We start from the raw sequence: 26,659 nt of genomic DNA on the forward strand, positions 1-26,659 counted from the left end.
TAAACATATATTGTGTTACAACATTATGAATTACCTCGAAGAGAACGGTCTATTCACACACAGTCGGTATGGATTTAGGAAATATCGTTATTGTCAAACACAACTAGCTCTTTATTCAGACGAAGTGCTAAGTGCTATGGACGAGGGATTTCCAATTAATTTCGTATTTCTAGATTTCCAGGAGGCTTTTGACACCGTACCTCACTAGCGGCTTGTAATCAAATTGCGTGCTTATGGAATATCATCACAGTCAAGCGACTGGATTCATGATTTCCTGTTAAGATAATAACTGGCGGAAAGTCATCGAGTATAACAGAAGTGATTCCAAGTGGTCCACAAGGTAGCGTTATAGACTCTCCGCTGATCCTTATCTACGTACATAAACGATTTAGGAGGCGATAAGAGGAGCCATCTTAGATCGTTTGCAGATTATGTCGTCGTTTATCGTTTAGTAATCAGAACATCAAACCAAAGTGCAAAACGGTTTAGAAAAGACATCTGAATGGTGCAAAATTGGAAATTGACACTAAATCATGAAATGTGTGAAGTCGTCCTTACGAGCACTAAAAAGAAACCGCTAAATTTCCGTCACACGATAAATCACACTCACACAAGTCTTAAGACTATAAAGTCAACGAAATACAGTGATTAAAATTACAAATAACTTAAATTGGAACGATCACCAAAGACTGCGATGCTACAGTTTTACTAGACTGCTTATATTACGCTAGTCCGCCCTCTTCTGGAGTATCGTTGTGCGATGTGGGGTCTGTATCAGACAGGATGGATGTAGGACATCGAAAAAGATCAAAGAAGAGAAGCTCGTTTTGTATTATCGCGAAACAGGGGAGAGAGTGCCACGGATATGATAAGCGAATTGGGGTGGCAATCATTAAAACAAAGGCGTTTTACGTTGCAGCAGGATCTTCTCATGAAATTTCGATCACCAGCTTTCTCCTCAGAGTGTTCAAATGGCTCTGAGCACTATGGGACTTAACATCTATGGTCATCAGTCGCCTTGAACTTAGAACTACTTAAACCTAACTAACCTAAGGACATCACACAACACCCAGTGATCACGAGGCAGAGAAAATCCCTGACCCCGCCGGGAATCGAACGCGGGAACCCGGGCGCGGGAAGCGAGAACGCTACCGTACGACCACGAGCTGCGGACCCTCAGAGTGTGAAAATATTCTGTGGGCGTCGGCGTACATAGGGAGAAACGATCGTCACAATAAAATAAGGGAAATCAAGTACTCGAGCGGAAAGATATAGGTGTTTGTTTTCTCCACGCGAAATTCGAGAGTGAATAATAGAGATACTGTGAATATGTTTCGATGAACTCTCTGGCAGGCACTTAAGTGTGATTTGCAGAGCAACCATGTACATATAAGTTACCTGATGTGCAGCCTTATCTCCGTGTCCAAGGGGCACAATAGTTTAGCAAGCGACACTATGTTTATATCGTCAGTTGCGCAACTGATAATGGCGACATGGCCTACTGCCGAAGTATTGATCACGGAGTTGCAGCCGTACGCCGAAGAACTATTTTCTCGGCATAAGTTTCTTTGCTTGGAACAGTTTGTTGCCAACGGAAGTTCACCTAAACTTGGCGAAAGTTTGTAAGGAGTCTGTCATATCATATTCAGCACTTGATAAATGGGTGACTAAATTCAAATGCAGGTTCACTTCTCTTGAATTTGAGCCAATCGAAAAACGCCCACAAACTGCAAACACAGTTGAAAATATCAAGAAACACCACAATATAGTATTTTGTTAAGTCGACAAAATACATACCTGCGGATGCGATATAGACTCGAAGAGTTTTCCAGGGACAAATTTCTTTTGATCTAGGAATAGTTGCAACTCAGAGACTAACAAATCTGTTGAATAGATAGACGCTCGAACAGTTTTTACATAAAGTCCCTCTGTTTTGCAACTGCCAAAGCACTTTTCTGGACAAGTGCATTGTCCTAATTAAAGACGATTTTTCTTTTCTTTTGCAATCCAGGATTCTTCTTAACCATTTCCTCCAAGTAGTTTTCGCTAGTGATTAATATTATGTAAGGTAACGGGTAAGAAGGATCTCTGAAAACACTCCTCACAGCCGTTTCGACAGCCGACATGAGCTTCGCGTTTTTCGTGCAACTGCGTCAGATTCGACCCACTGCTTTATTTCCTATTTGGCTTCTTGCATGGAACAGACTACCCATGTCTCATCGACAGTAGCAAACCGAATCACCAAAGAAGTTGGATTCTTTTTGAATGATCAACAGAGTCCGGAGTTTTTACACAATTGGTCAGCTGCCATAAGATTTTTTCATCATGAGTTCTTCTTGTTTAATGTACGATTTATCCTGATGAGACTATGTCGTAGCTATTTCATAAATCATTAATCTGTACATCTCTAATAGAACACTATGAATTTGAATACAATCCTTTTTGGCGTTGACCATTGTGATTTAAAAACTACTATTAAAGCTGACTTTTAGACTGTCTTTGCAGGGGTTCTATTCAGAGTAACGTAACTATTGGGTACTGGTTTCTGGTTTTTGCCTATATATCTTTCCATTTCGGTTGTGACACCAGTTTTGTGACCCCGAAGAAGACCACTGCTAAGATATTTGTTTGTTCTTCACATGACACCTTATTATCTAGAAAGCAAACATAGGTCATTCAGTCGGGTTTTCTGCATAGTAAGAAATATATGGATTAAATATCTGTTTCTGGTACTTTATAAATTCCGCTGCTGGATTCGCCCTCATATTGCCCTGGTCGGCAGCCATTGTCTACTGAATTCGCCGGGATTAGGACAGCACGTCAGCTGTGTTTCCACATTATAAGTGATTTCACATTTCACTGTAACGTCTTAGAACTCATGCTTCCGTGATCACTTGCACCAACGCAACCTAGATTCTTCTCTCTTTCTGTAGAGTATCTCGTCTACCCAGGATGGCAGTCAACTGCCATGTGGTTGAGTCCCTTGTGAAGTTTTCCTTGTCCTTCCTTCCTGGATACGGCGGCTGTAGTAGCGTCCAAGATGCACCAGATTGACTCGTTCCCCAGTGCTGCTCGGGGATCCAGCGCCCTTAATGCCTGAAGACCATTACCCGCTGCATCTCGTAGAGCACACAGTCCCACAATGTATGCTCTGGGGTGCCTACACTGACGCAGGCGCAACTATCATTAATCTGCATTTTAATTTTATACACATGCTTAGCAAACGGGCTATGATCAGTCAAGTAGTGTATCATTCCACTCGACCGCTGAGGAAATCTCATTTTTTTCTTTCCCTGATGTTAGTCATAAATTGTATGTCCTTCTTCCGGTGCCTGAAGAGTCCCATTCATTTTGCCACAGTTGCAATATGCCATCTTACTTTAACTTTTCGTTCTGGCGTCAGTTTCAAGTAACCTCCGTAGCTACTTACATTTGGACCATAAATACCTCCCCTCTTCCTAATTTCCCAATCCAATGGCCATGTTACTTAAATTACTAATAGTGTCATTCGACGTAGTGGACTACAAAGATTGTCGAAACACTGATTTTACTGTGGTTTTAGGTTCAAACTGACGCGGGCTACTGTCCAAAAGGATTTTAATTAAATTGACACTGGACGTGGAAGATTTTACACATATCTTTCTCGATATTTTCATCTTTGATTCTGGCTTTGGGATATGCATCGCGTAGATATATTTCAAGAGAACTACTGCACGTCTGAATATGGCTGTCCATTTCTTATCGCATGTAAATGATGAATCAGTCTCTTTATATGTCTCCTTATATTTCAATTGAACTTCTGTTGGTGATACATCCTGTAAAAGAAAGTTATAGGTCATAGCGGTATTTCAGTTTATCCATCTGAGCGAACCGCACAAAGCATGACTACTTTGACAAGCACCGTAAGTCAAATTAACGGACATATAAAGTTGGTATTTGACATATCACTGCGTACCGGCAATACTTAGCACCATAATAGAATCTTTATGTTATTGCAATCAGCGCAAGAAACCTCTGCGTACACTACATGAAAACTAGCAATTTTACGAGTGATTCTCTTTAATCCTCTTAGGGCTATGCAGAAATTATTTATATCGAAGTCACGTAAATATTCTGAATGTGATTATCACACAAATGAAGCTGTTTGAGACCTGGTGGTCAAGGAAGGCAGGATTAGGTTACGATTGTGGACGGGGACGTAATCAGTTACTATTGGTTGGCATTTCTTTTAATCGCACACAATTTATTTAAAATCAACAACAAATTAAATAATGGCAATAATTTAAGAATTGTTTCATGGCTGAAGGCCTTAATGGGAATAATTTAAGGACTGATTAAACTTGCTGCAAGTTACAATTACAGTTATTAGAATATAAAAGGCAAGTGACGAAAGTCTTAAAGCCTGCTGAAAAAATACAATTGCCAAATTAAAAATTTAAGACAACTAACGACACTCACGGCTGAAGGCCTTAATGACCATAAATTAAGAATTGTTTCACTGCTGAAGGCCTTAATGGCAATAAATTACGAATTGTTTAATTTGTTGCAACTTACAAACTACAGTTATTAAAACACTGAAAACAAGGTCTTAAAGGTTAACTGCTAAAATACAATTGCCACATTAGAATTTTAAGACAAGTAGCGACAGTCACGGCTGAAGACCTTTAACGCCAAGAATGGCAATTACTGAAAAAATTTAACAAACATACTGTCAAACAGCAAGGCAATAGCAAAAGTTAATTTAAAAGACAGGCAACTGATCACCAAACAGGTGAGACAAAGTGATAGTTGCTGTAACGCCACGAATGGCAATTATATTAAAAAAAATTTAGAAACATACAATAAAACAGCAAATATAATAACAAGGTTAATTCAAAAGGACAAGCAACTGATCACCAAACAGGTGAGACAAATGATGGTAACTTGGTAACACAATAATAACATAGTAACACAATGATAAAACATAAGGGCTAGTCACAGACGGTGCTCCAGCAATCTACCTCTGAGTAGGTCAGGCCAAACACTTTCGCCACTGATGAAAAAGACAGCCAAGAGTTGCATTCACTTCACAAGATGGTAACTCAGACTAGTGGCAGTCTAACGAATGACGAATGATAATCTGCAGGAGCTACCTAACGTCCGATAACCAATGCAACGGTGGAACACCACGCCAAAGCCGGAACCGGCGGTCAGCGCAACGTCCTCAGAATGCTGTGTTTAGAACGTCCGAAAGGAAAAAGGAACCACTACTACCAGAGTAGAAGAAACACCAACCGACCCACAAATCAAGGAAACTGTCAAAACTACACGCCTTACCAGACAGCAGCGGCAAGGCGAGGAAACGTACACTGCCGTTACATACACTAACCTCCAGGGCAGGTAACTGGGGCGTTAGCGGCCACCAGGCAGGAAAAATACCGCTGGTTGAACTTAACAAATAGTAACACATAGAATGCAGCAATTAGTAACAAGAAGTCGAGGAAAGCTAATTAGATCCGCCTTCCCCAAGCACTCCACTCGCTGTTCTTCGTCTCGGCGACACTGCGAACAGCAACACGAACTCAAGTCAATGGAGAATTGCGAGATGTCACGATGGTGGTGGTTTCACTGCTAGGATTAAAATCCACTCAGCTTAAAAGCTTGTTGGATCAGGTTGACGACTAGGTCGTGTACCCTCGCGACCACAGCCCTTCCATCTGGCAGTGGATGCGTGCCGCCAGCGGCCCCGGCGTGTTCCCGCACTGCCCTCTTGGATCTTCCGGAGTTCCCAACCGAACTGCCCACTCACGCGACCCGAAAGCACAACGACTTCACCCCAAAGATAGGGCCACAGTTACTACATATCGATAACGCCGATGCTGGCACTAGCCGACAGGCAACACTTGCGAAACCAAGTGGCGCCAGTCAGCACAAGAAGAATACAAACAACCGCAACCATGTCAATTAAACGATACAGTCTGGACTCCAACAGAGGACAGAAATCTACAACAGCACCAACGCAATCCGCAGCACGGCTCACTGTAATTTAACCTGAATTGCTGCATAAAATGCACCATTATAAAAGAAACAAAATTTCATTGATGTCAACGCTATCTCCGTACAAGGCTTTCGTACTGCTTTCAGGTTCCGGGGGGTACGCTTTATCTAAACTGGCAGTTTTATTTTTATTCGTTCGGCTTAGAAATAAGACAAACTCATTTACATAAAAAATAATCCGGATGAGGTTTCAGTTGAACGATGGTATATAAAAAACTTCCTTTCACTTATCGCGCTTGTTTTACCTAATTTAGTCTTGGAAAATTTCACAAATCTAACAACAAAACTACTGAATTTTGCATCAAGAGATAGTAACGTGGGCACGTACGAGGAGTATTCATAACGTTTCGACTATCACCTCAAAAAATCAAGCATCAACCATGAAATTTGGTGACGCTGCAAGCCCTTCTACACGTAGTCGCGTTCAATGTGATACACTTCTCCTATAGACGCCTGACTTGGAGAAGACCTTGATTGTAGAAGTCTTCGTTTTGGCTCTTCACGAAATGTTGCAACTCGAAAATTATCTCTTCAACATTCTGGAATAGCGTCACACGTCATGTCTCTGACGTCCGAGGAAATCAGAACAACTGACTGGGTACCATGTCAGGAGAATACGGGGAAAGAGGCAAAATGTGACATATGAACGAAGCAGCATGTGTGGCTGTATGTTGTGCAGAATGTGTAGGAAAAACACCCCCTTGGGCAGTTTCCGTGACTCTTCCTCTTGAAAACCTTCATACCTTGGTTCAGGGACTTGGGTAGCACACTCCTGTGACACCTTGCCCATTAGGTCCACACTTTGGTTGTACCAAAAAACACCCAGCATCATACTGCCTGACGATGGTTGGGCCTTCGGCTGTTTCTGTTGTGACGAATCCACACGTTTCCACTGCTTTCTTCGTTTCTTTGCTTCGGAGTCATACTGATACACGCTACACTCGTCCATGGTGATAAGGGGACTGAAAAAGTCACCTGAATTGGTCTGGCACAGTTCCAACATTTCCACTGCTGTGTTGGATCAGCGAGCTTCTTGAATGAATGCGAGCAGTGATGAAACCCAGTGGTTTGCCACCTATGCCATGTTCAAAGTTACGATAAGTTATTTGAAATTGGACCATCACTGATTTCCACTTCTTCCACTATCGCCTTGATATTGTTGCTCAAGGCTTTGAGCACCAATACCTTTCAACAAAGGAATGCTCTGCTACTTCGTAGTTCAGACTTGTCTGACTATATTGGAAGCATTTGAGTCACTTACCCATTGCAATGTTGTCGTGCCTTGGTACTGCACATTTGCATCAAATGCAGAAATCTAATCCTCGCACGACAATGCATTTTGTCGATGGGCTGGGCCATTTTCCTATGGCTCCTCTAGCGGTGTGCTATGGTAATGTGGCACGCGGATTTCAGTGTGTACCAGGACTCCACACAGGTACCTGCATACGTATGAAAAAGTAATTACGTAACTTAATGTTCTCTAAATAATACCGAGCGAGGTGGCGCAGTGGTTAGCACACTGGACTCGCATTCGGGAGGACGACGGTTCAATCCCGTCTCCAGCCATCCTGATTTAGGTTTTCCGTGATTTCCCTAAATCGTTTCAGGCAAATGCCGGGATGGTTCCTTTGAAAGGGCACGGCCGATTTCCTTCCCAATCCTTCCCTAACCCGAGCTTGCGCTCCGTCTCTAATGACCTCGTTGTCGACGGGACGTTAAACACTAACCACCACCACCACCACCACCACCTAAATAATAGTCAAAACTTTGTGACAACCCACCATGAGTGAGAGATTGCTTACACAGCGGGCTTCTATACTAACCCCATGGACCGTCAGGGATAAATACATCAGCTTATCGCTTAATCTTCACATTATACAGTCCATCGTACAACCAGAAGATTGTATAAGAATGTCTGTTTCGCCTTCTTTTCCTCGACAATGTATTCGATTGGTGCACAGGTTCGCAGCGTTTTTCCATAAGTGTAATAAATACAAGAGATACACACAACAGACTTAAGTTATCAATAGTACACTACTGGCCATTAAAATTGCTACACAACAAAGATGACGTGCTACAGACGCGAAACTTAAGCAACAGGAAGAAGATGCTGTGATACGCAAATGATTAGCTTTTCAGAGCATTCACACAAGGTTGGCGCCGGTGGCGGCACCTACAACGTGCTGACATGAGGAAAGTTTCCAACCGATTTCTCATACACAAACAGCAGTTGACCGGCGTTGCCTGGTGAAACGTTGTGATGCCTCGTGTAAGGAGGAGAAATGCGTACCATCACGTTACCGGCTTTGATAAAGGTCGGGTTGTAGCCTATCGCGATTGCGGTTTATCGTATCGCGACATTGCTGCTCGCGTTAGTCAAGATCTAATGACTGTTAGCAGAATATGGAATCGGTGGGTTCAGGAGGGTAATACGGAACGCCGTTCTGGATCCCAACGGCCTCGTATCACTAGCAGTCGAGATGACAGGCATCTTATCCGCATGGCTGTAACGGATCGTGCAGCCACGTCTCGATCACCGAGTCAACAGATGGGGACGTTTGCAAGAGAAGAACCATCTGCACGAACAGTTCGACGACGTTTGCAGCAGCATGGGCTATCAGCTCGGAGACCAAGGCTGCGGTTACCCTTGACGCTGCATCACAAACAGGAGCGCCTGCTATGGTGTACTCAATGACGAACCTGGGTGCACGAACTGCAAAACGTCATTTTTTCGGGTGAATCCAGGTTCTAATTACTGCATCATGATGGTCGCATCCGTGTTTGGCGACATCACGGTGAACGCACATTGGAAGCGTGTATTCGTCATCGCCATACTGGCATATCACCCAGCGTGATGGTATGGGGTGCCATTGGTTACACGTCTCGGTCACCTCTTGTTCGCATTGACGGCACTTTGAACAGTGGACGTTACATATCAGATGTGTTACGACCCGTGAGTCTACCCCTCATTCTATCCCTACGAAACCCTGCATTTCAACAGTATAATGCACGACCGCATGTTGCAGGTCCTGTACAGGACTTTCTGGATACAGAAAATGTTCGACTGCTGCCCTGGCCAGCACATTCTCCAGATCTCTCACCAATTGAAAACGTCTGGTCACATCACTACTCCTGATGAACTGTGGTATCGTGTTGAAGCTGCATGGGTAGCTGTACCTGTACACGCCATCCAAGCTCTGTTTGACTCAATGCCCAAGCGTATCAAGGCCGTTATTGCGTCAGAGGTGGTTGTTCTGGGTTCTGATTTGTCAGGATCTATGCACCAAAATTGCGTGAAAATGTAATCACATGTCAGTTCTAGTAGAATATACCTGTCCAATGAATACCCATTTATTATCTGCATTTATTCTTGGTGTAGCAATTGTAATGGCCAGTAGTGTATATCCTCCTTCACTATTCACAACAGTCTGCCAACGCTGGTGTGATTCCGCGGCTGTAGAAATCACCTGGTTTTGGATGGCTTTTATGGGCGCCCAACGGCAAGGTCATCAGCGTCCCGGTTTTGAGGCGAAGAACTCCTCGAGCCTTGTTCGGAGAACATTTTCTCCGGCAAGGAAGTTCCTTGAAAGTTGTTTGATAGCGGAAAAGTTGGAAATCTGAGGGCGGAAGATCAGGTGAGTATTGTGTGTGCTAGCTTCCCTACTCAACGCCTGTAGTGTGTTTATTTTCAATCTAGCAGAATGCGGGCTGGCATTATCGTGGAGTAACATCACTTCACGCAGTATTCCTGGTCGGTGTTCTTGGATAGCAACTGCGAGACATCTCATTTGTTGATAGTGTATGTCAGCAGTCATGGTAACATCTCATGGAAGCGATTCGTAGTAGACCAACCAGTCTCTATTGCGCCATATCCGTAACATTATCTTTTGTGGATGCGCGCAGGTCTTTGTATAGGGAGCTGGTGCTTTGTTTGTGCTCAACCATTCCGTTCTTTTACTCGCGTTACCATAAAGGCACCATTTCTCACCAGTAATGATACAGGATAGGAATTGTCGGTGTTGTTCACAAGCCAATTGAGGACGAGCAAGCAGACATGCATATATGGTCACAAGCTGATTTTTGTGATGCGGTACCCACACACTCGATTTTTGAAACTCCACATGTCATAGAGTGATGGAACGATCACTGTGCATCACATTTTCCAGTTCTCTAATAAACTTACGTGGATCATTGTGGATCAGTGCGTTTCAACGGTCTTCATCAAACCCCGGAGATCTTCCTCAAAATGGTGGGTCACTAATGTCAAAACTATCCTCATTAAAACGAGGTAACCATTTTCTTGCCGTGCTCTGTCCAACGGTATTTTCCCCGTACACGCTGTAAATGTCTCTAACTGACTCCGCCAGTGTCTCTCCTCTTTTGAACTCAAACTGAAGAATAGGTCGGAAATGCTCCGATTTCTCCACTTGGCACTCCATTTTCTAACGTTCACAGCTCTACTCACTATCTCCACATTACAAAATGACAATATGAGAAGTGAAATAGCAACAGTGAACTATAAATGAAGAATGGCAATCGATAAACAAGCCCATAGCAAACGGAATACCAACATGCAAAAGAGGAACAATACGAACTTATGCACCGACCTAATATCAGAATTATAATTGCTGCCGTAATGTGGTAGGTAGCAGGGTCTGCCATCAGCAATTGTATAATCTGAACGTCAGATGTAGCATCTATGTAAGAAGATGACAGCTGTGTGATACGTACAACGTACACCAACAAATAAATTGTGCCTGTTCCAGAGATGACGTACTGGAACAAGCGGCTGGACAATCTCCAGCACATCTACGAGCAGCTGAGGGACGAGCGAGTGCGCAAGATGGCGGTCATCCTGGAGCGCACGGACAGCGCCTACTTCCCCTGCTTCAAGACCATCTTCAGGAACATCGTCGCAGGTCAGTCAGCAGCAGAAGCAGCAGCAATGCTCCATTTTCTGAGGACGCCCTAGAGCAACCAGTTTAACCGATGTACAAGTTATTGTCTACTTCTAGCAGTACCACACACTGAGGTGACAAAAGTCATGGAACAGTGATATTCGCATAGACAGATGGCGGTGGCATCGCACACACAAGGTACAAAAGGGTTCTACATTGACAGAGCTGTCATCTGTACTCGGGTGATTCATGTGAAAAGCTTTCCGACGTGAGTATGGCCGCGCGACGGGAAGTAACAGACTATCAATGTAGAATGATAGGGTACTGAGGCTCTGAGCACTATGCGACTTAACTTCTGAGGTCATCAGTCGCCTAGAACTTAGAACTACTTAAACCTAACTAACCTAAGTACATCACACACGTCCATGCCCGAGGCAGGATTCGAACCTGCGACCGTAGCGGTCACGCGGTTCCAGACTGACGCGCCTAGAACCGCACGGCCACACCGGCCGGCAATGTAGAATGATAGTTGGAGTTACAGTCATGCTCATAAATTAAGGATAATGCTGATACATGGTGAAACAAGCTCCGGTGGGCGGTTTGCGGGTTTAAATCACCTCGGGGTATGACCATGCGGTGCATCTGACGTGCGGTCATCGCACGGTGGCGCTGGCAGCAGTCCACATACGCAGAGGTGTGTTGGTGCATGTCAGAGTACTTTGCAGCGAGTAAGTGTGCAGACGTTTTCAGATGTGCTAATGGTGACTGTTGAACCGTAAAATTACTACTGGTTCACCAAAGGTTATTAACCTCAATAAATACACAAAATGTAAAGTGGAAGTACGTGCCAAGGAATAACTGGTGAAATTACACACAATTTTCAGTAACGCTTTTTATTCAAATTTGGTGCAACACTTTACGATATTTAAAAAAACAACAATCATTTAACAAATAAGTGACAATTTACGATAGGAAAGGACTTTTAAATTATTATAAAAAAATTCACGCCAGTAAAAGGCAAGTACAGGTAAGCAATTTAACGCACACAACGCGACGCTGTATAATATTTCAAGCTCAGCTAAATTACGGGTGAATTTCACTCCATTCATTAAATGACGCAGAATCTAACTTGTCTGCAACATATAAAGCCAATCCTGTTTACAAAAGTTCACAAAATAGAAATACCAAATCCCATGAGTCATGCACACGGGGGGACACTCACAATTAATAACATTAACATTTCCAAAATATATAAAAAACAAATTTTACAAATTTCTGCCAGTTAACTTACGGCAAACACACACGCTCGCCAGGTAGGACTTGCGAACTTTACAACATTCTCCTTTCAAGGCAACAATTTCTACCCGCAATGAAATGGCGAACATTTGCATGGCAAGGAAACATACTAATAACCAACTACCTGTATAAAACACATAAGCACGTTGAGTAAAAGCCTTAAAAGCTATTGAATTGGAAAAACACACAACAGTTTTTGCTGACTAGAAACAATATCAAAAATCCACTACGGCGTACATTAACAACCTTGCTTAATTATAGCCAAATATACATAAACACAAATTTACGTAAGTTACAGCTTCCAGATGAGCAGGAATTCGTTATGCAATTGACTCGTTCTTACCACGAGGCAAAAGAAATTTTTCTTCTTTCTTAGAGAACCTTTTACATGTGACTCTAGTAATACCAGTTATGGCAGGCGAGAGAATGGATCAGGTCTTAGTGCCTCGCATTTTAAACACTACAGCCATTGGTGCCTTAGACTTTCACAGACATGGCAGAGGCTAACAGTCGAATAAACCCGTAGGTAAGCTGTAAGGAGAAAGAAGCAATCCGAACCACAGATTTACTCTGACTCCCCCACCCCCCTTTCGTCCTCAAAAGGGGACAAACGGACCACCCTTTCTAATATTACCACCTTGCCGCGGGTGGGCAGACGAGAATGAATGGCGGGAAACCCCCAAAAACTACGGCTGGTATAATTAACAAGAATAAATAAATTGAATTCAATTAAACTTCATAAAATCTGTTAACAATCAATACTCAACTTCTGGTACGTTACGACTCCCAGGACTGAACCAACGCAGCACCTCCAAATGCTCTGCCGAGCCGACCGCTGCCAGCCGTTTCAACGGACGCAGGAAGGCGCGCCGATTTTCAGAACCTCCTCGCCGACCGACAGCATACGGCCGAACTGCAGATCAGGCCCCTTGCGGACCCACGCTCAGGAAGATTCCTTTCGCGTCGAGCAGTTAACGCCCCATACCACGGAGCCGCTGCTCGCGTCGCTTACGCTGATGCCGCGGTCTGCGTGCTGTCCCTCTAGCACCGGCAGAGAAGTCGCTTCTTGATGCCCCGACTGCCAACTCTCCACAACAGCTTTTTTTTTTTTTTCTTTATTGTGATTTTAAACACCTTATACAAAGGCGGGCTGTCAGCAGCACAATACGCCGCTCTTCAGCCTTGAGTTTGACAACAAGTAGTACATAAAGGTGGCACAGAGTAGACAGTAAAAACGGTGGGCAAAAAATGTAGACACTAAAAATCGAAAAAACATGTAGCCGTTCACGCTGGACGAGAAACATCACTAACACGAGGCGACACGGTGCACATAACATGGATGATGGCGACGGCACGTGAACGGTGGTGGCGTGACGGCGAACAACACTACACACAAACGAAGGCACACACACGAAACACTGACGGCGATGATCTCCGGCGCGCGAATGTTAAGTGAGCGTGTACGAGTCCGGGGACCTGCCAAGAGAGGAGGTGGAGGAGGAGGAAGGGGAAGGGGAATGGGAGAGGGGAGAGCAGAGATGCCATGGGCAAAGGAGAGAGGGGAGGGAGGAAGGGGGAGGGGAAGCCCGGGGGAGAGGGGAGGAGGGAGGGGGGAAAGGAAAGAGAAGGGAAGGGAAGGGAGGGAGGGAGGGTGCCTAAAAGAAAGGACACAGGAGGTGGGGGGGGGAGGATCAAAGTTGATAGGAGGGGTAGATGCAGGGGAGGAGGACATCATCAGGGAGGGGGAGCTGGCGGAAGCCACCTTGGGAGAGGGTAAGGAGGGTGGAGAGATGGAGACCGGGTGGGACGTGCGAATACAGGTGCGGCAGCGGGCCGGGGTGGGAGAGGATCGGGGAGACGAGCGGGTGAGGAGGATCGAGTTTGCGGGAGGTGTACAGGATCCGTATCCTTTCAAGGAAAAGGAGGAGGTGTGGGAAGGGGATGAGATTGTACAGGATCCGCGTGGGGGAGGGGAGACGGATGCGATAGGCGATGTGGAGAGCATGACGTTCAAGGATTTGGAGGGATTTATAAAAGGTAGGGGGGGCGGAGATCCAAGCCAGATGGGCATAACAAAGGATAGGGCGGATGAGGGACTTATAGGTGTGGAGGATGGTGGAGGGGTCCAGACCCCACGTACGGCCAGAGAGGAGCTTGAGGAGACTGAGTCGGGAGCGTGCCTTGGGTTGGATTGTCCAGAGGTGGGGAGTCTAGGAGAGGCGACGGTCGAGGGTGACGCCAAGGTACTTAAGGGTGGGAGTGAGGGCGATAGGACGGCCATAGATGGTGAGATAGAAATCAAGGAGGCGGAAGGAAGGGGTGGTTTTGCCTACAATGATCGCCTGGGTTTTGGAGGGATTGACCTTGAGCAACCACTGGTTGCACCCAGTGGTGAACTGGTCAAGATGGGATTGGAGAAGGTGTTGGGAGCGCTGTAGGGTGGGGGCAAGGGCAAGGAAGGCGGTGTCATCGGCAAACTGGAGAAGGTGGACGGGGGCTGACGGCGTCGGCATGTCCGCCGTGTACAAAAGGTACAGAAGGGGGGAGAGGACGGAGCCTTGGGGCACACCGGCAAGAGGGGAAAAAGGTGTAGGAATCTGTGTTATGGATGGTGACATAGGAAGGACGGCGGGAGAGAAAGGAGCCGATCAGACGGACGTAGATAATGGGAAGGGCGAAGGTTTGGAGCTTGAAGAGGAGACCGGAATGCCATACGCGGTCATATGCACGTTCGGAGAGGAAGATTGCGGAGCGACGGGAATTAAGCTGTTCGGAAAGGAGATGAGTGAGGTGGAGGAGAAGGTCATCGGAAGAGAAGGACGGTCGAAAGCCACACTGGGTAACGGGAAGGAGGCGGTGCTGGCGGAGATGCTGGTGGATGCGTCGGTTGAGGATAGATTCCAGGACCTTGCTGAAGACCGAGGTAAGGCTGATGGGACGGTAGGAGGAGACGGCGGACGGCGGTTTGCCAGGTTTAAGGAACATGAGGATACGGGAGGTTTTCCACAGGTCGGGGTAGTAACCGGTGGACAGGACTATATTGTAGAGCCTGGCCAGGGTGGAGAGGAAAGAGACAGGAGCTTCATGAAGGTGACGGTAGGTGACACGATCGTGACCAGGAGCGGTGTTGCATTTTGTGCGGAGTGTATCAATGAGATCCTGTGTAAGTGATAGGGGCATTGAGTTCCGTGTGTGCAATGTTGTCCAAGTACTGGAAACCAGGAGCGAGGGGAGGGACAGAGGTGTCAGTTCGATCGCGGATATCTGGGAAGAGGGAGTAATCGAACTGGGGATCATTGGGGATGGAAAATACATCGGAGAGGTAGGAGGCAAAGTGATTGGCCTTACTAAGGGTGTCAGGGGAAGGGTGATCATCATGGAGAAGAGGATAATAGGGGGAGGGTTTAGTTCCGGTAAGGCGACGGAAGGCCAACCAGAACGTGGACGAGTTTATTGGTAGGGTAGCATTTAAACGGGTGCATGTCTGTCGCCAGTCCCGGCGTTTCTTAGCTGCGAGCAAATTACGAATGTGTCGCTGGAGTTGCCGGTGGCGTCGTAGTGTGTCCCGGTCACACGTGCGGAGGAAGGCATGGTAGAGACGACGGGATTCACGGAGGAGGAGGATGGCCAGTGGGGGTAAGGTAGGACGGTGGGGGTGGATGGCGACAGTAGGGACGTGGGTCTCCATGGCCTCAGACAAGGTCTGCTGGAGAAAGGAGGAGGCATGGGTGACATCGTCAGGGTGGTGGTAGGTGAAGGGGTGGCTATCGACCTGGGTGGAAAGGGTATCCCGGTAGGCATTCCAGTCGGCACGGGAATAGTCATGGATATACTTAGGGGGAGGGTCATGACGAGGGTCGGGGCGGGGGCGACGACCGTCTGAAACGGTGAGGAGGACGGGGAGATGGTCGCTACCAATAGGCTCCAGGACATCCACCGGTATGCGGCCAAGGAGGTTGGGGGAGGAGAGGATAACATCAGGAGTGGAATTGGATTTGGGACGGGTGTGCTGGGGGATGGGGATTAGGTCGTCATGAAGGGAGGAGAGGAACCGATGCCACCGCCGTAACTGGGCGCCGGAACGACTATGGATGTTGAGGTCGGCGGCGATCACGTAAGAGGAGAAGGTATGGTCGATGCGGGAGAGGAAGTCGAAGGGAATAGGGGCGTTGGGGCGGACATAGATGATGGCGCAGGTAACGGTAAGGCCGGGGAAGAAGAGACTAAGGATCAGGTGTACGGTGGGGTCGGGAAGGAGAGGTTGGAGCCGAACGGGGATCTGGCAGTGGTGACCAATGGCTATTCCGCCACGTGCAATTGGGAGGGGATTATCGGAGCGGTGGAGGAGATAGGGCGAAGTGTGGATGGAGTGGTGGGGTTGGAGGAAGGTTTCATTAAGGAGGAAGGCATCCACGCGGTGGGTGGCAAGGGTGTGCAGGAAGAGGTTCTTGTTGGCGGGAAGGGAGCAGATGTTGTTGAAAAGGATACGTTGCTGTCGCGCTATGACAGGGATTTAGACGAGGGTGTCAAGGCGGGAGAAGGTGAAATGGGCCTGGTTGTTGGAGTAGGTGGCGTACATTTTGAGGTGGAAAATGGAACGGGCGGCGAAGGATACCTGTTGGAGGGTGTGGGGGCGCTGAAAGGGATGGACATTCTGGAGGACGATGCTGAGGAACCGGATGATGTCCTCAGCGGCGGGGGGGGGGGGGACGAAGGGAATTTCCAGGAGGGGTGGGGGCGTCCAGAGGACGGACAGGGACGGTGAGTTCAGGAGTGGTCGGAGGGGGTCGGGCTTTACACTTTTGGGAGTAGGTGGGATGGGGGAGATTGCAGGTATTGCAGGAAGGAGGGGATTGGAGGTTAGGGCACTGCCTGAGGAAGTGCGCCTGCCTACAATGCGGGCAGGTGGGGGCCTCGTGGCACTCAGCTGTGGGGTGCGTGTTATAGCACAGACACCTCTGGCAGCGCAGGGATTGAGGAGGGGAACGGGAGGGGTCGACCTTGTAACGCTGGTTGAAGAGGAGGGCACCCTCCTTCAGGAGACGGTCAATGGAGGGGGCGTCCTCGGAGAAAACCCGCATAAGGCGGGTGGGGCCGGCCGAGTTGAAAATGCGGCGGACCGCCCGCACCTCCAGCAGGGGATGCGCTTTGAGCTCCGCCAACACCTCCTCCTCCGTGATCGACGGACTGAGCCAAGTGATCATGGCGGTGAGGGTCGGTGGGTGATGCGGGGGTTGGGGTTGGCGGGTAGGAGATGGGGAAGGAGCAGGGGTGAGGGAGGTGTTGGGGCCAAAACGGGTGATGGGGAGGCGGGAGAGGATGTCAGTATGGAGGGTGGGGCTGGGGGAGGAGATGAGAACGGAATCCCGTCTGGGAGTGAGGAGAGAGATAGGTGCACCAGGGAAGTGTTGGCGGAGGAGGAGGAGGGAGAGATTCCGGGCCTCAAGAAGGGAAGGATCGGGACGGGAGAGGAGGTATTTGTAGAAAGAGGGGGGGGAGGAGGAGGAGGAAGAGGCGGAGGGAGCAGGGCCGGGTGGGGAGACATCCATGGCACCCTGGGGGGGGGGGGAAGGAGGACGGGGTGGGGCCTTTTTGGGGGCGGAGGAGGTGGTGGTGCCACTAGGGCGCTTAACGGCGGCAGAAGGGCGGGTAGTGACAAGAGGGACGGGAGCTGTAGGGAGGTGGTGGGAAGGCCCAGGTCCCGGCGTGGACGAAGCAGTTAGCGGCGGAGACGGTGACGGTGACGGTGGCGGTGGCGGTGACGGCGACGGCGGTGATGGCGAAGGCGACGGGGAGAGCTGGGCATGGACAGTGGCCCGACGGGCCACCACCCTAGCCGGAGCTGCAGTGACAGGCTGGGGGAGTGGGGGGAAAGGATCAGATCGAGAGGAGCGGGAGGAAGAAGCTGGAGAGGGGGCGACAAAGAGCGAGGGCGAAGGGAGAGTGAGAAGAGGTGGGATGGAAGGAGGGGGGTGGGACTGGGCACACCATGTTATAGTGGTGGAGGCGGCAGAAGGGGAAGTGTAAACTATGGCGATGGTGGTAGCGGTGGCGGTGGTGGTGGGGGTGGACATGACGTCAGGGAGAAACAATAACGCACAGAACGAAAAGGAAAGGACACAAACAGGGGACAGACGAAGAAAAAGACGAAGGAAAACGAGGACGGAGGAAGACGAAGACGACCAAAGACCAGGGTCGGACGGCGACGGCGACGGCGGCGACGGCGACGGCGGCGGCGGCGGCGGCGACCAGGCGGCGGTGGCGACGGCGGCGGCGGCGGCGGTGAGCACCTGCTGGCGGCGACCAGGCGGCGGCGGCGAACAGACGGACGGACGGACGGACGGCAGCAGGCAGCAGCGGTAGCGGCGGTGATGGACAGCGAGCAGGCAGGCGGACGGACGGACAGACGGACGGACGAACGAACAGCTACAGCAGTAAGCGGCGGGCAGACGGGCAGACAGACAGGCAGACAGACAGACGGACACAATCTTCGAAGACGGAGATTCCAGCCTGAGAGTAGCCCAGGCTCTGCAATCTGACGCCTTCGAATGAGGGGATCCAACCCTCTGATCTCCACGACAGCCCATACAGCCACTCCTTAAACCCACGCGAACAGCCCACTTTTCCCCTTTCCCGCAACAGGGAGACACCGAAGCCTTCAATTGTGACAACGGCGCCACCGCCAGAAAACGGAGGGTGACTGCTTCACGCATAATAAGAGCGGAGACATCAACATACCTTCTGGACGATCGAAGAGTGGGCCAATGTTGTTTTCACAGATGAGTGCCGATATAGTGTGGAGAATGATTCTCGATGGATTCGCATCTGTAGGGAATGTGGAACACGGTTTATGGATCAAAATATTGTTGAAAAAGGCCGATATCAAGGAGGGTCGCTAATAGTGTGGACAGCAATTATTTTTACACTCAAACCCCTGTTCATGAAATTGCAAGGGTCAATCGGCAAGATTTAAATGCTGTCATGTATCTTGAGACATTGAGATCTTGAGACCTTATTTGCGGTTGTTGTGAAGTTCTGCGGGCCCAGACAGCGTACTGAAGATTGCTGATGGACGATAATGCTCGACCTCATAGAGTAGGGAGATGGCTTGCATCACTTCAGCATCCACCAACCGCTCTCCAAGACTGCGAGCGGCCCTGCAGGAAGATTGGGCGTTATTGCCTCAAAATTAGACTGATGACATCATTCACAGCATGCCCTGTCGTATTGTTGCCAGAGGCGGTTACACGCCATACTGAGCACGTTAATCAGTTGTCGGATTGTGTGCGCAAATCCGTTAAGTTGTAAAAATCCAAGAACATTTTTTTCTTCCGTTATGCATGTTGCAGTTATTTACGTTCTGTATTCTCTACATTGTTTCTACATTACTATCACCTGTTTATACTGTTTTGTGGCAAAATAAAAGCAGCCTTCCTAAATTTCCGTTTGTTGCTTTAATTTTGGACCAGTTTATATCAAACATTTCTATCATTTTCTAACCACTTTCACAATTAAAGGTTAATTTTGTGCAAACTAATTTATAAACACCTTGTTAAACCGTGAATTTACTTTCAAAACTTTTTCTTAAGAATTTACTTTATTTATTAGCGATTGCTCGAGAACATTAACACATTTAATCACACTATGTGAGCGTGGAAGTAGTTGCCAGTGGGTAACTGATGAAAACAAATTAAATTTCTTTCAGCAAATGAAAATTTTATTCCTAAAAGCTTTTTTTTTAACAGATTTAAAATTATAATCAGAAAGCACCCTCTAAATATCAAGTTACAATTTATTCAGAGGCAGAAAGAACAAATTTTTGACAGTATGAGCTTTTGGGCTGAGAACCTTAGCACTCCCTTTTGACACGGCCGTAGTCACGATCGCTCACAACAACCTCTGAGAGACTACACTGGTGCAAATCTGCAACACACCAGATTACTTTAAACTAAAAATTTTAACAACTCACACAAGCACTTAAACTATGCACCCCGTAGGAGGGATGGAAATGGTACAAACACTAACATTAAAAGATTAACTTGCCACTGAAGGTGCAACTTGATTTAAAAAAAAGATCATACGGTGGAAGGGTGGCAACTTAATATACTAAAAGGACAATTTAAATAAAAACCCATGAAATGGAGTCTTATATAAAATATACAAGGTTGGCCAAACTTGCTCTACATTACACATATGCCGCCTTCCAGGATGATAGGCAAGATAAAAATATATTTCAGGAATTCGGCCGTTACACTTCAAGCAATAAGTTCGTTAACACCGAATCCGACAAACATGACAGAGGCAGCTATTGACGTACGGCTTACCGACAGACAGACACTAACTGCCTAACAAGTGCGGACGGGATACAGACGAGCAAGCTGGGAACGAGAGACTGACCAAGAAAACAAGTAGAATTTAACAAGTAAATGAAACAACATGTCACGAATCTCTTAGCTTCTAACAAACTGCGATTTCTGGCGAAGACCTGGCGCAGCACCCCCAAATCGCTCTCCCGAACCGTCCGCTGCCAGCCGCTTCAACGGACGCAGGAAGGCGCGCCGATCTCCCGTCTCACGGCGCCGCAGCTCGCACCGGCCAGACCGATGTCGTGGGTTGGCTCCTGTTGCTCTCGTGCGGGCCGCGAAGCCACTACCCCCTCGCTATACGGTGCGGCCCACTGGACTCACGTGGCGGCCTCACATGCGCCGATGCTCAAGACGGACAAGTCATCTTGTGTCTCAGTGCGCGACCGACCAACTGATCGATCCAACTGCCGATGACCATTGCCTGAGCAAACTCGAGCAGACTGGCGGCCTAACGCATACTAGCACTCCGGACGAGAGACAGACACTGACTGCCCCACACTGACCCGGCTGACCAACTGACCCAGACTGACCGACTGGCGAGCTCATAGCGCCCCTTAAATGCTCGTGAACAGGCAACCTTTCCCCTTTCCCGCCAGAGGGAGACACCAAAGCTGCGATTGCTCAGCGGTGCCACCGCCAGAAACGAAGGGCGACTGCTTCACACTACGCCCTGCGGCGCGCTCTTCAAAACAGCAATTTTTACCACGGCTCACTCGTAGATAGAAGGTTCAAATCGAAGTACGTTGGAGTAGCTATTCAGATATGAAAAGACTTGCACAGGATAGACCAGTGTGGAGACATGCATCAAAGCAGTCTTCGAACTGTTGAGTACAACATCATTTCCAGTATTTAAACTACACTAACGTGCTTAGCATCATTTCAGACTACGACCGTTTCAAAAACTAACTGAGACGTTCGGCGCTTTGGTGGTTGCAGCGCTGGCGGAGGCGAAGGACATCGTGCTGTATCTGAAGCCGTTGCAGAAGCACTTCACGGCGCTGGAGGAGACGGACTTCTCGGAGGTGCAGCCGCTGCTCAAGCCGCTGATGCACGTCGTCTGCCTGGTGTGGGCCAACTCCCGCTACTACTGCAACTCTGCCAAGATCATCGTGCTGCTCAAGCAGATCTGCAACCTCCTCATACAGCAGGTGCGTCGCCTGCCCTACTGCTCTCGAGTTCCGAGTGGCGACCTCAAGTGCGGTGAAGAGCGGGGTGTTTTCATATGTAGTAAAGTGAAAGCAAGATTGATAACTCATTATTGCAGTCCTAGTTGCGATTTAATACAAATACACTGTGAACAGGCTGAACAGATTTGCAGATACCAGTAACTGAGGAAACCGGTAATCAACTGCATTACATCGCAATACACTGTGGTGTCTCTCTAATATGTCTTCCCTAAAACGTTTAGTCCACAAATGATTACGGAACCGTCAGTGAATATACATAAAACATGGGAGACAGAACTAACTGGTAATACCGCATTCGTTACTTGGAAATAACGTGTTTATTGAGTTAACGTAAAAGTGCCACCATGGAAAAGTATGCTTCTCAAAATAAAACATTTATGTTGAAACAACCTATTATTTTTTTCCTTTATTGATTTTAGATTTCCCCCCAAGGGGGCGGCCTGGCAACAGCTTAGTGCGCCGCTCTTCAGCCTACAGAATTGTTAAAACATAAGAAGAAGACAATGAACAATAAAAGCAAGCGATAAAACGGTGACTTAAATTGTAAAATGGCGGAAAATTGTGGAAGTTAAAACATAAAACAAGGGTTGACTATGCTAATAAAACACACAGGAAGCAGACAGGTAAAATAGTAGACAGACAATTAAAAGAAAACAACGGCGACAGTCTGGTTTCTGTTCGCGAGAGAGATAAAAAAATCACACCTAGCGACTGTATGATTTCTGTTCGCAACACTTCGGAAAAGACGCACAACACTTAACACTCACTTAAAACACTCCACTAAAAAGTTGGCACGAAGATGACACACCACAGCTAAGGGCAGATGGGGGCGACCTGGACAGATGAGGGTAGAAAAAAGGGGGAGAAGAGGAAAAACGAAGTGGGGGGGGGGGGGACCGACAGAGGGAAAGACTCATAAGAGGGGTGCAGGGCAGATGCGAGAGGGAGTGGGGAAAGGCAGAGGAGGGGAATGCAAAAGGACTTGGGGGGACAGAAGGGAGGCAGAGAGAGGGTAGAGGGGAAAAAGGATGGAAGGGGGGGAGAGGAAAAGTAAAGAGGAAGGGAGCGGAAGGTGAGGATTGGAGTTGATAGGAGGGATAAATGGAGAGAGAGAAGGCATCATCCCTGAGGGGGAGCCGATGGAAGCCATCTTGGGAAAGGAAATGAAGAGCGTAGAGGTGGAGGGTAGGGGGGACACAACAGTGAAGGTGTGGCAGCGGGGGTTGGAGAGAGCAACCTGGGGATGAGGAGGATCAAGGCGGTGGGAGGTGTAGAGGACACGGATATGTTCGAGGAAAAGGAGCAGGTGGGGGAAAACAATCAGGTCATAACCTATTATTTATATTTTATTTCTTTTGTAGATAACTGAGATGCCTAAAATAATTATGCAAAAAATATATGGATATAAAATTAAATAAAATTCCTTTCCAAAATCTTTGTAATAGCTATTCTTATCTACAATATACAAGAAGCATTCAATAAGTAATGAAACACATTTTTTTCTCGGCAGATTTCGATTGAAAAATGCGGAATTTGTTGCAGGACATCATCGAATATTCTCGCTTCAGCCCCTAAAATTTCATTAAGTTCCGTTAGATGGTGGCGCTGTAAGCAGCCTTTAAATGGCGTCTGTGACATAGGTGCGTTCTAAGCGGAGAGCTGTCATTGAGTTTCTTTTGGCGGAAAAACAGAGCATTGCAGATATTCATAGACGCTTGCAGAATGTCTACAGGGACCTGGTGGTGAACAAAAGCACAGTGAGTCGTTGGACGAGTAGTCTCTCATCATCGCAACAAGTTCGTGCAAACTTGTCCGATCTCTCGCGTGCCTGATGGCCACAAACAGATATGAATCTTGCACTGTTGGAACGTGCAGACACTCTCATTCGAGGTGATCGCCGGGTCACAAGCATCTCGCTGCACAACTGGACGTCTCTGCTAATAGGCCTCACACAAGTCTGTACGCCGGAGAGGAGCTCACAAAATTTCATTGGGCTTGTCTTCCTCTTCCATCCTGCAGACTGGATCTCACGCCTTCCTATTTCAGCCTGTTCAGCCCAATGAAGGATGCACTGCACGGGAAGCAGACATAGGATGATAGGAGGTTATAGATGCACCAAGTCGTTGTCTCCGACATCCACTAGTAGATCGGTACCATGCCGACATCCGAACCCTTCCGGTAAGGTAGTGTGAAGCTGTTGCATTGAATGGAGATTATGTTGAAAAATAGCATTTTGTAGCCAAAAGAGAGGGGAATATTATGGTCTATTGGAATCTTGAATAAAACCAACCTGCTTTCAGAAAAAAAAAATGTTGCGTTACTTATTGAACGTCCATGTATACAGCATAAAAGCGGAGCGTTTGCGATAGAGCGAGGTTGCACAGCAGTTTAGGGGCAGTGGCGCTGAAGTCCACTTTCCGTCATTCTGGTTCAAGTTTTTCTGGTTTCCCTGGATCACTAGAGGCGAATTCCAAGACAGTTTCTTAAAGGTCACAGCCAACTTTCTTCTCCAATCCTGCTCAAATCAATTTCCGTCTCCATCCGTGAGCAAACTGAAAGGTGTCCCAAGATTTTAGTGACAAAATTATTCAGACGGTCTAGCATACTACACTGAGTAGTTTGAGATAAGGAGGAAATGCACGGAAATGAATATTTGTGGCGGTAATAGGTCTTCAGTAAGCAGTGGATGTGAGGCACGTACTTGCAAGGTTTTTCACAAAAATAGCTGCCGCATTCTGGATCTACATCTACACTCATGCTCATAAATTAAGGATAATGCTGATACATGGTGAAACGACGCACTGGTGGGCGGTTTGCGGGTTTAAATCACCTCGGGGTATAACCATGCGGTGCATTTGACCTCGGGCGTCACACGGTGGCGCTGGCAGCAGTCCACATTAGAGATGGGGGATCCGCTCCTGAACTAATTCATAGAGTTGAATCTTTCAAAGGAGTGAACAATCAGTGATTCAGAAAAAAAGAACGGTAGCTCCAAACGTTTCCCACAGCAGAGAGAGAGAGAGAGAGAGAGAGAGAGAGAGAGAGAGAGAGACGGAGTATATCAGCGGGGCCTCTGCTGGTCTGCACGCCACACAACACAGCCAGCGCCGGCCTCTGCCCTGCTTCTGCCTCGGCTGCCTGCATTGTGCAGTGCCCCATTGGATTTTGTGTTTCACATATGCCGCGCCATCTCTGTGCTTCCTCTGCCGCGTGCAGTGTCTGGCGCACCTTAACTTAGCACCGCACTCTGTCGGCGATTTTTTCAGTCGCACGTCCTGCCCTCTGGGCAGTTGATGCGAGCAACAGGACAGAGAGCCACCTAGCGGAGAACATAAGAACTACTTGCAACAACCAGCTCGCAAGAGAACGGACGGTTTGTCTCGAGCGGGTGACTGGTGGCCGCTCACCGCTCCCACCACCCTCGGAACTCACCCGCTCAACGCTCATCCCGCCGTTCTCGACTCTAGCCAGAGCGTTGAGCAAAGCAACTCAGGTGTCACTCTGGTCTCTGCGGTCTTAGCTCACGGAGTAATACAGCTCGCGGCTCGACCTGCTTGATTCAGCGCCTCTGCATCGGAGTTCGTCTCTACTGGATATTGTTCCTCGTAGTAATACCGGTATGTATATCACATAATTACGTTATGCATACATAATTTGTTTTTATTTTATTTTTATTTGTTTAAACTGATCAGATTAGGTTCCTGACGACTCCTCTTACTATAGGATTTTTTATTATGGACGCTCGAATTTACGCTTTAATTACGAGCTAACCGATAAACGTATCGCAAAATGTGATACACCAATATTTTCCTTGTTTAATCTGCGTAAGGCTATATGCAGCACTTTGGTCTTACAGTCAAATTTATATAATTTTTTCTTATTGTACTACGGATTTTGCGATTTTAGGCGTCTTAGGAAGGAAACGTTCACTTTAAAAATATATTACTTGCGATGTATTTGTACAATGTTCATGACATTTTAATATACTATAGCCAAATATATTGTTAATGTAAATCTCAAGTTACAACATTTTCCGATCACCCAAAAAAAAGTTCTTATTCTTTTCGTAAACTAACTTTTTCTTATCACAGGATAAATACATAACAGAAATCGTGGGTTCGTTGTGAAGGTCTCTTTTGTGGTTGTAAGAAGCTGTAACCATTGCGACCATACAGTGAGGTATGGATTTTACACAGAGTGATATTTGATAGTGGTTGTGTGCGCGTTTGACCGTGCAGTTAGCAGTGTTCAGCGGAGCGCAGCGTTGTCACGTACCGTTTCCTACCCCCGGCGGCTGGGAAAAACAGCCACAGGCGTTAATTCCATCCGTGCTGCCACTGTTACACCTGAACGCGGCAACGTAGCAACTGATTTTCCTACCGCACGCACTATTAAACTCACGGTCAGACACGCTCACAATCGTTATTCAATATCACTCTGTATAAAATCCGTATGCTCACAGTGGTTGCAGCTTCTTACAACCATGAAAGAGACCTTCAAAACATACCCACGCTAGCAGGTACATATTTATCCTGTGATGAGAAAAATTTAGTTTAGGAAAATCAAGAGCTTTTTTTGGGTGATCGGAAAATGTTGAAACTTAAGATTTCCATTAACACTATATTTGGCTATAATATATTAAAATTTCATTAACCTGGAACAAATACATAGCAAGCTGTATATTTTTAAAGTGAACGTTGCCTTCTGAAGACGCCTAAAATCGCAAAATCCGTAGTACAATGTGAAAAAAATATATAAATTTGACGTAAGACCAAATTGCTGCATATTGCTTTACGCAGTATAAAACAAGGAAAATACTGGTGTACACATTTTGCAATACATTTATTGTTTCGTTCGTAATTAAAGTGTAAACTCA

The 26,659-nt window shown here is 47.2% G+C and overlaps 1 protein-coding gene across 1 annotated transcript in view; it reads left to right on the forward strand.

Moving 5' to 3' along the window:
- Positions 1-26,659, forward strand: part of LOC124606003 (dynein beta chain, ciliary) — an 809,537-nt gene that overhangs the window by 86,795 nt on the left and 696,083 nt on the right. Inside the window, exons 7-8 of the mRNA XM_047137965.1 lie at positions 10,803-10,955; positions 21,533-21,744. Of these exons, the coding sequence (XP_046993921.1) occupies positions 10,803-10,955; positions 21,533-21,744 (365 nt within the window). The remainder of the gene's footprint in view (positions 1-10,802; positions 10,956-21,532; positions 21,745-26,659) is intronic.

This window comes from Schistocerca americana, chromosome 3, assembly GCF_021461395.2.
Source record: "Schistocerca americana isolate TAMUIC-IGC-003095 chromosome 3, iqSchAmer2.1, whole genome shotgun sequence".
NCBI lineage: Eukaryota > Metazoa > Arthropoda > Insecta > Orthoptera > Acrididae > Schistocerca > Schistocerca americana.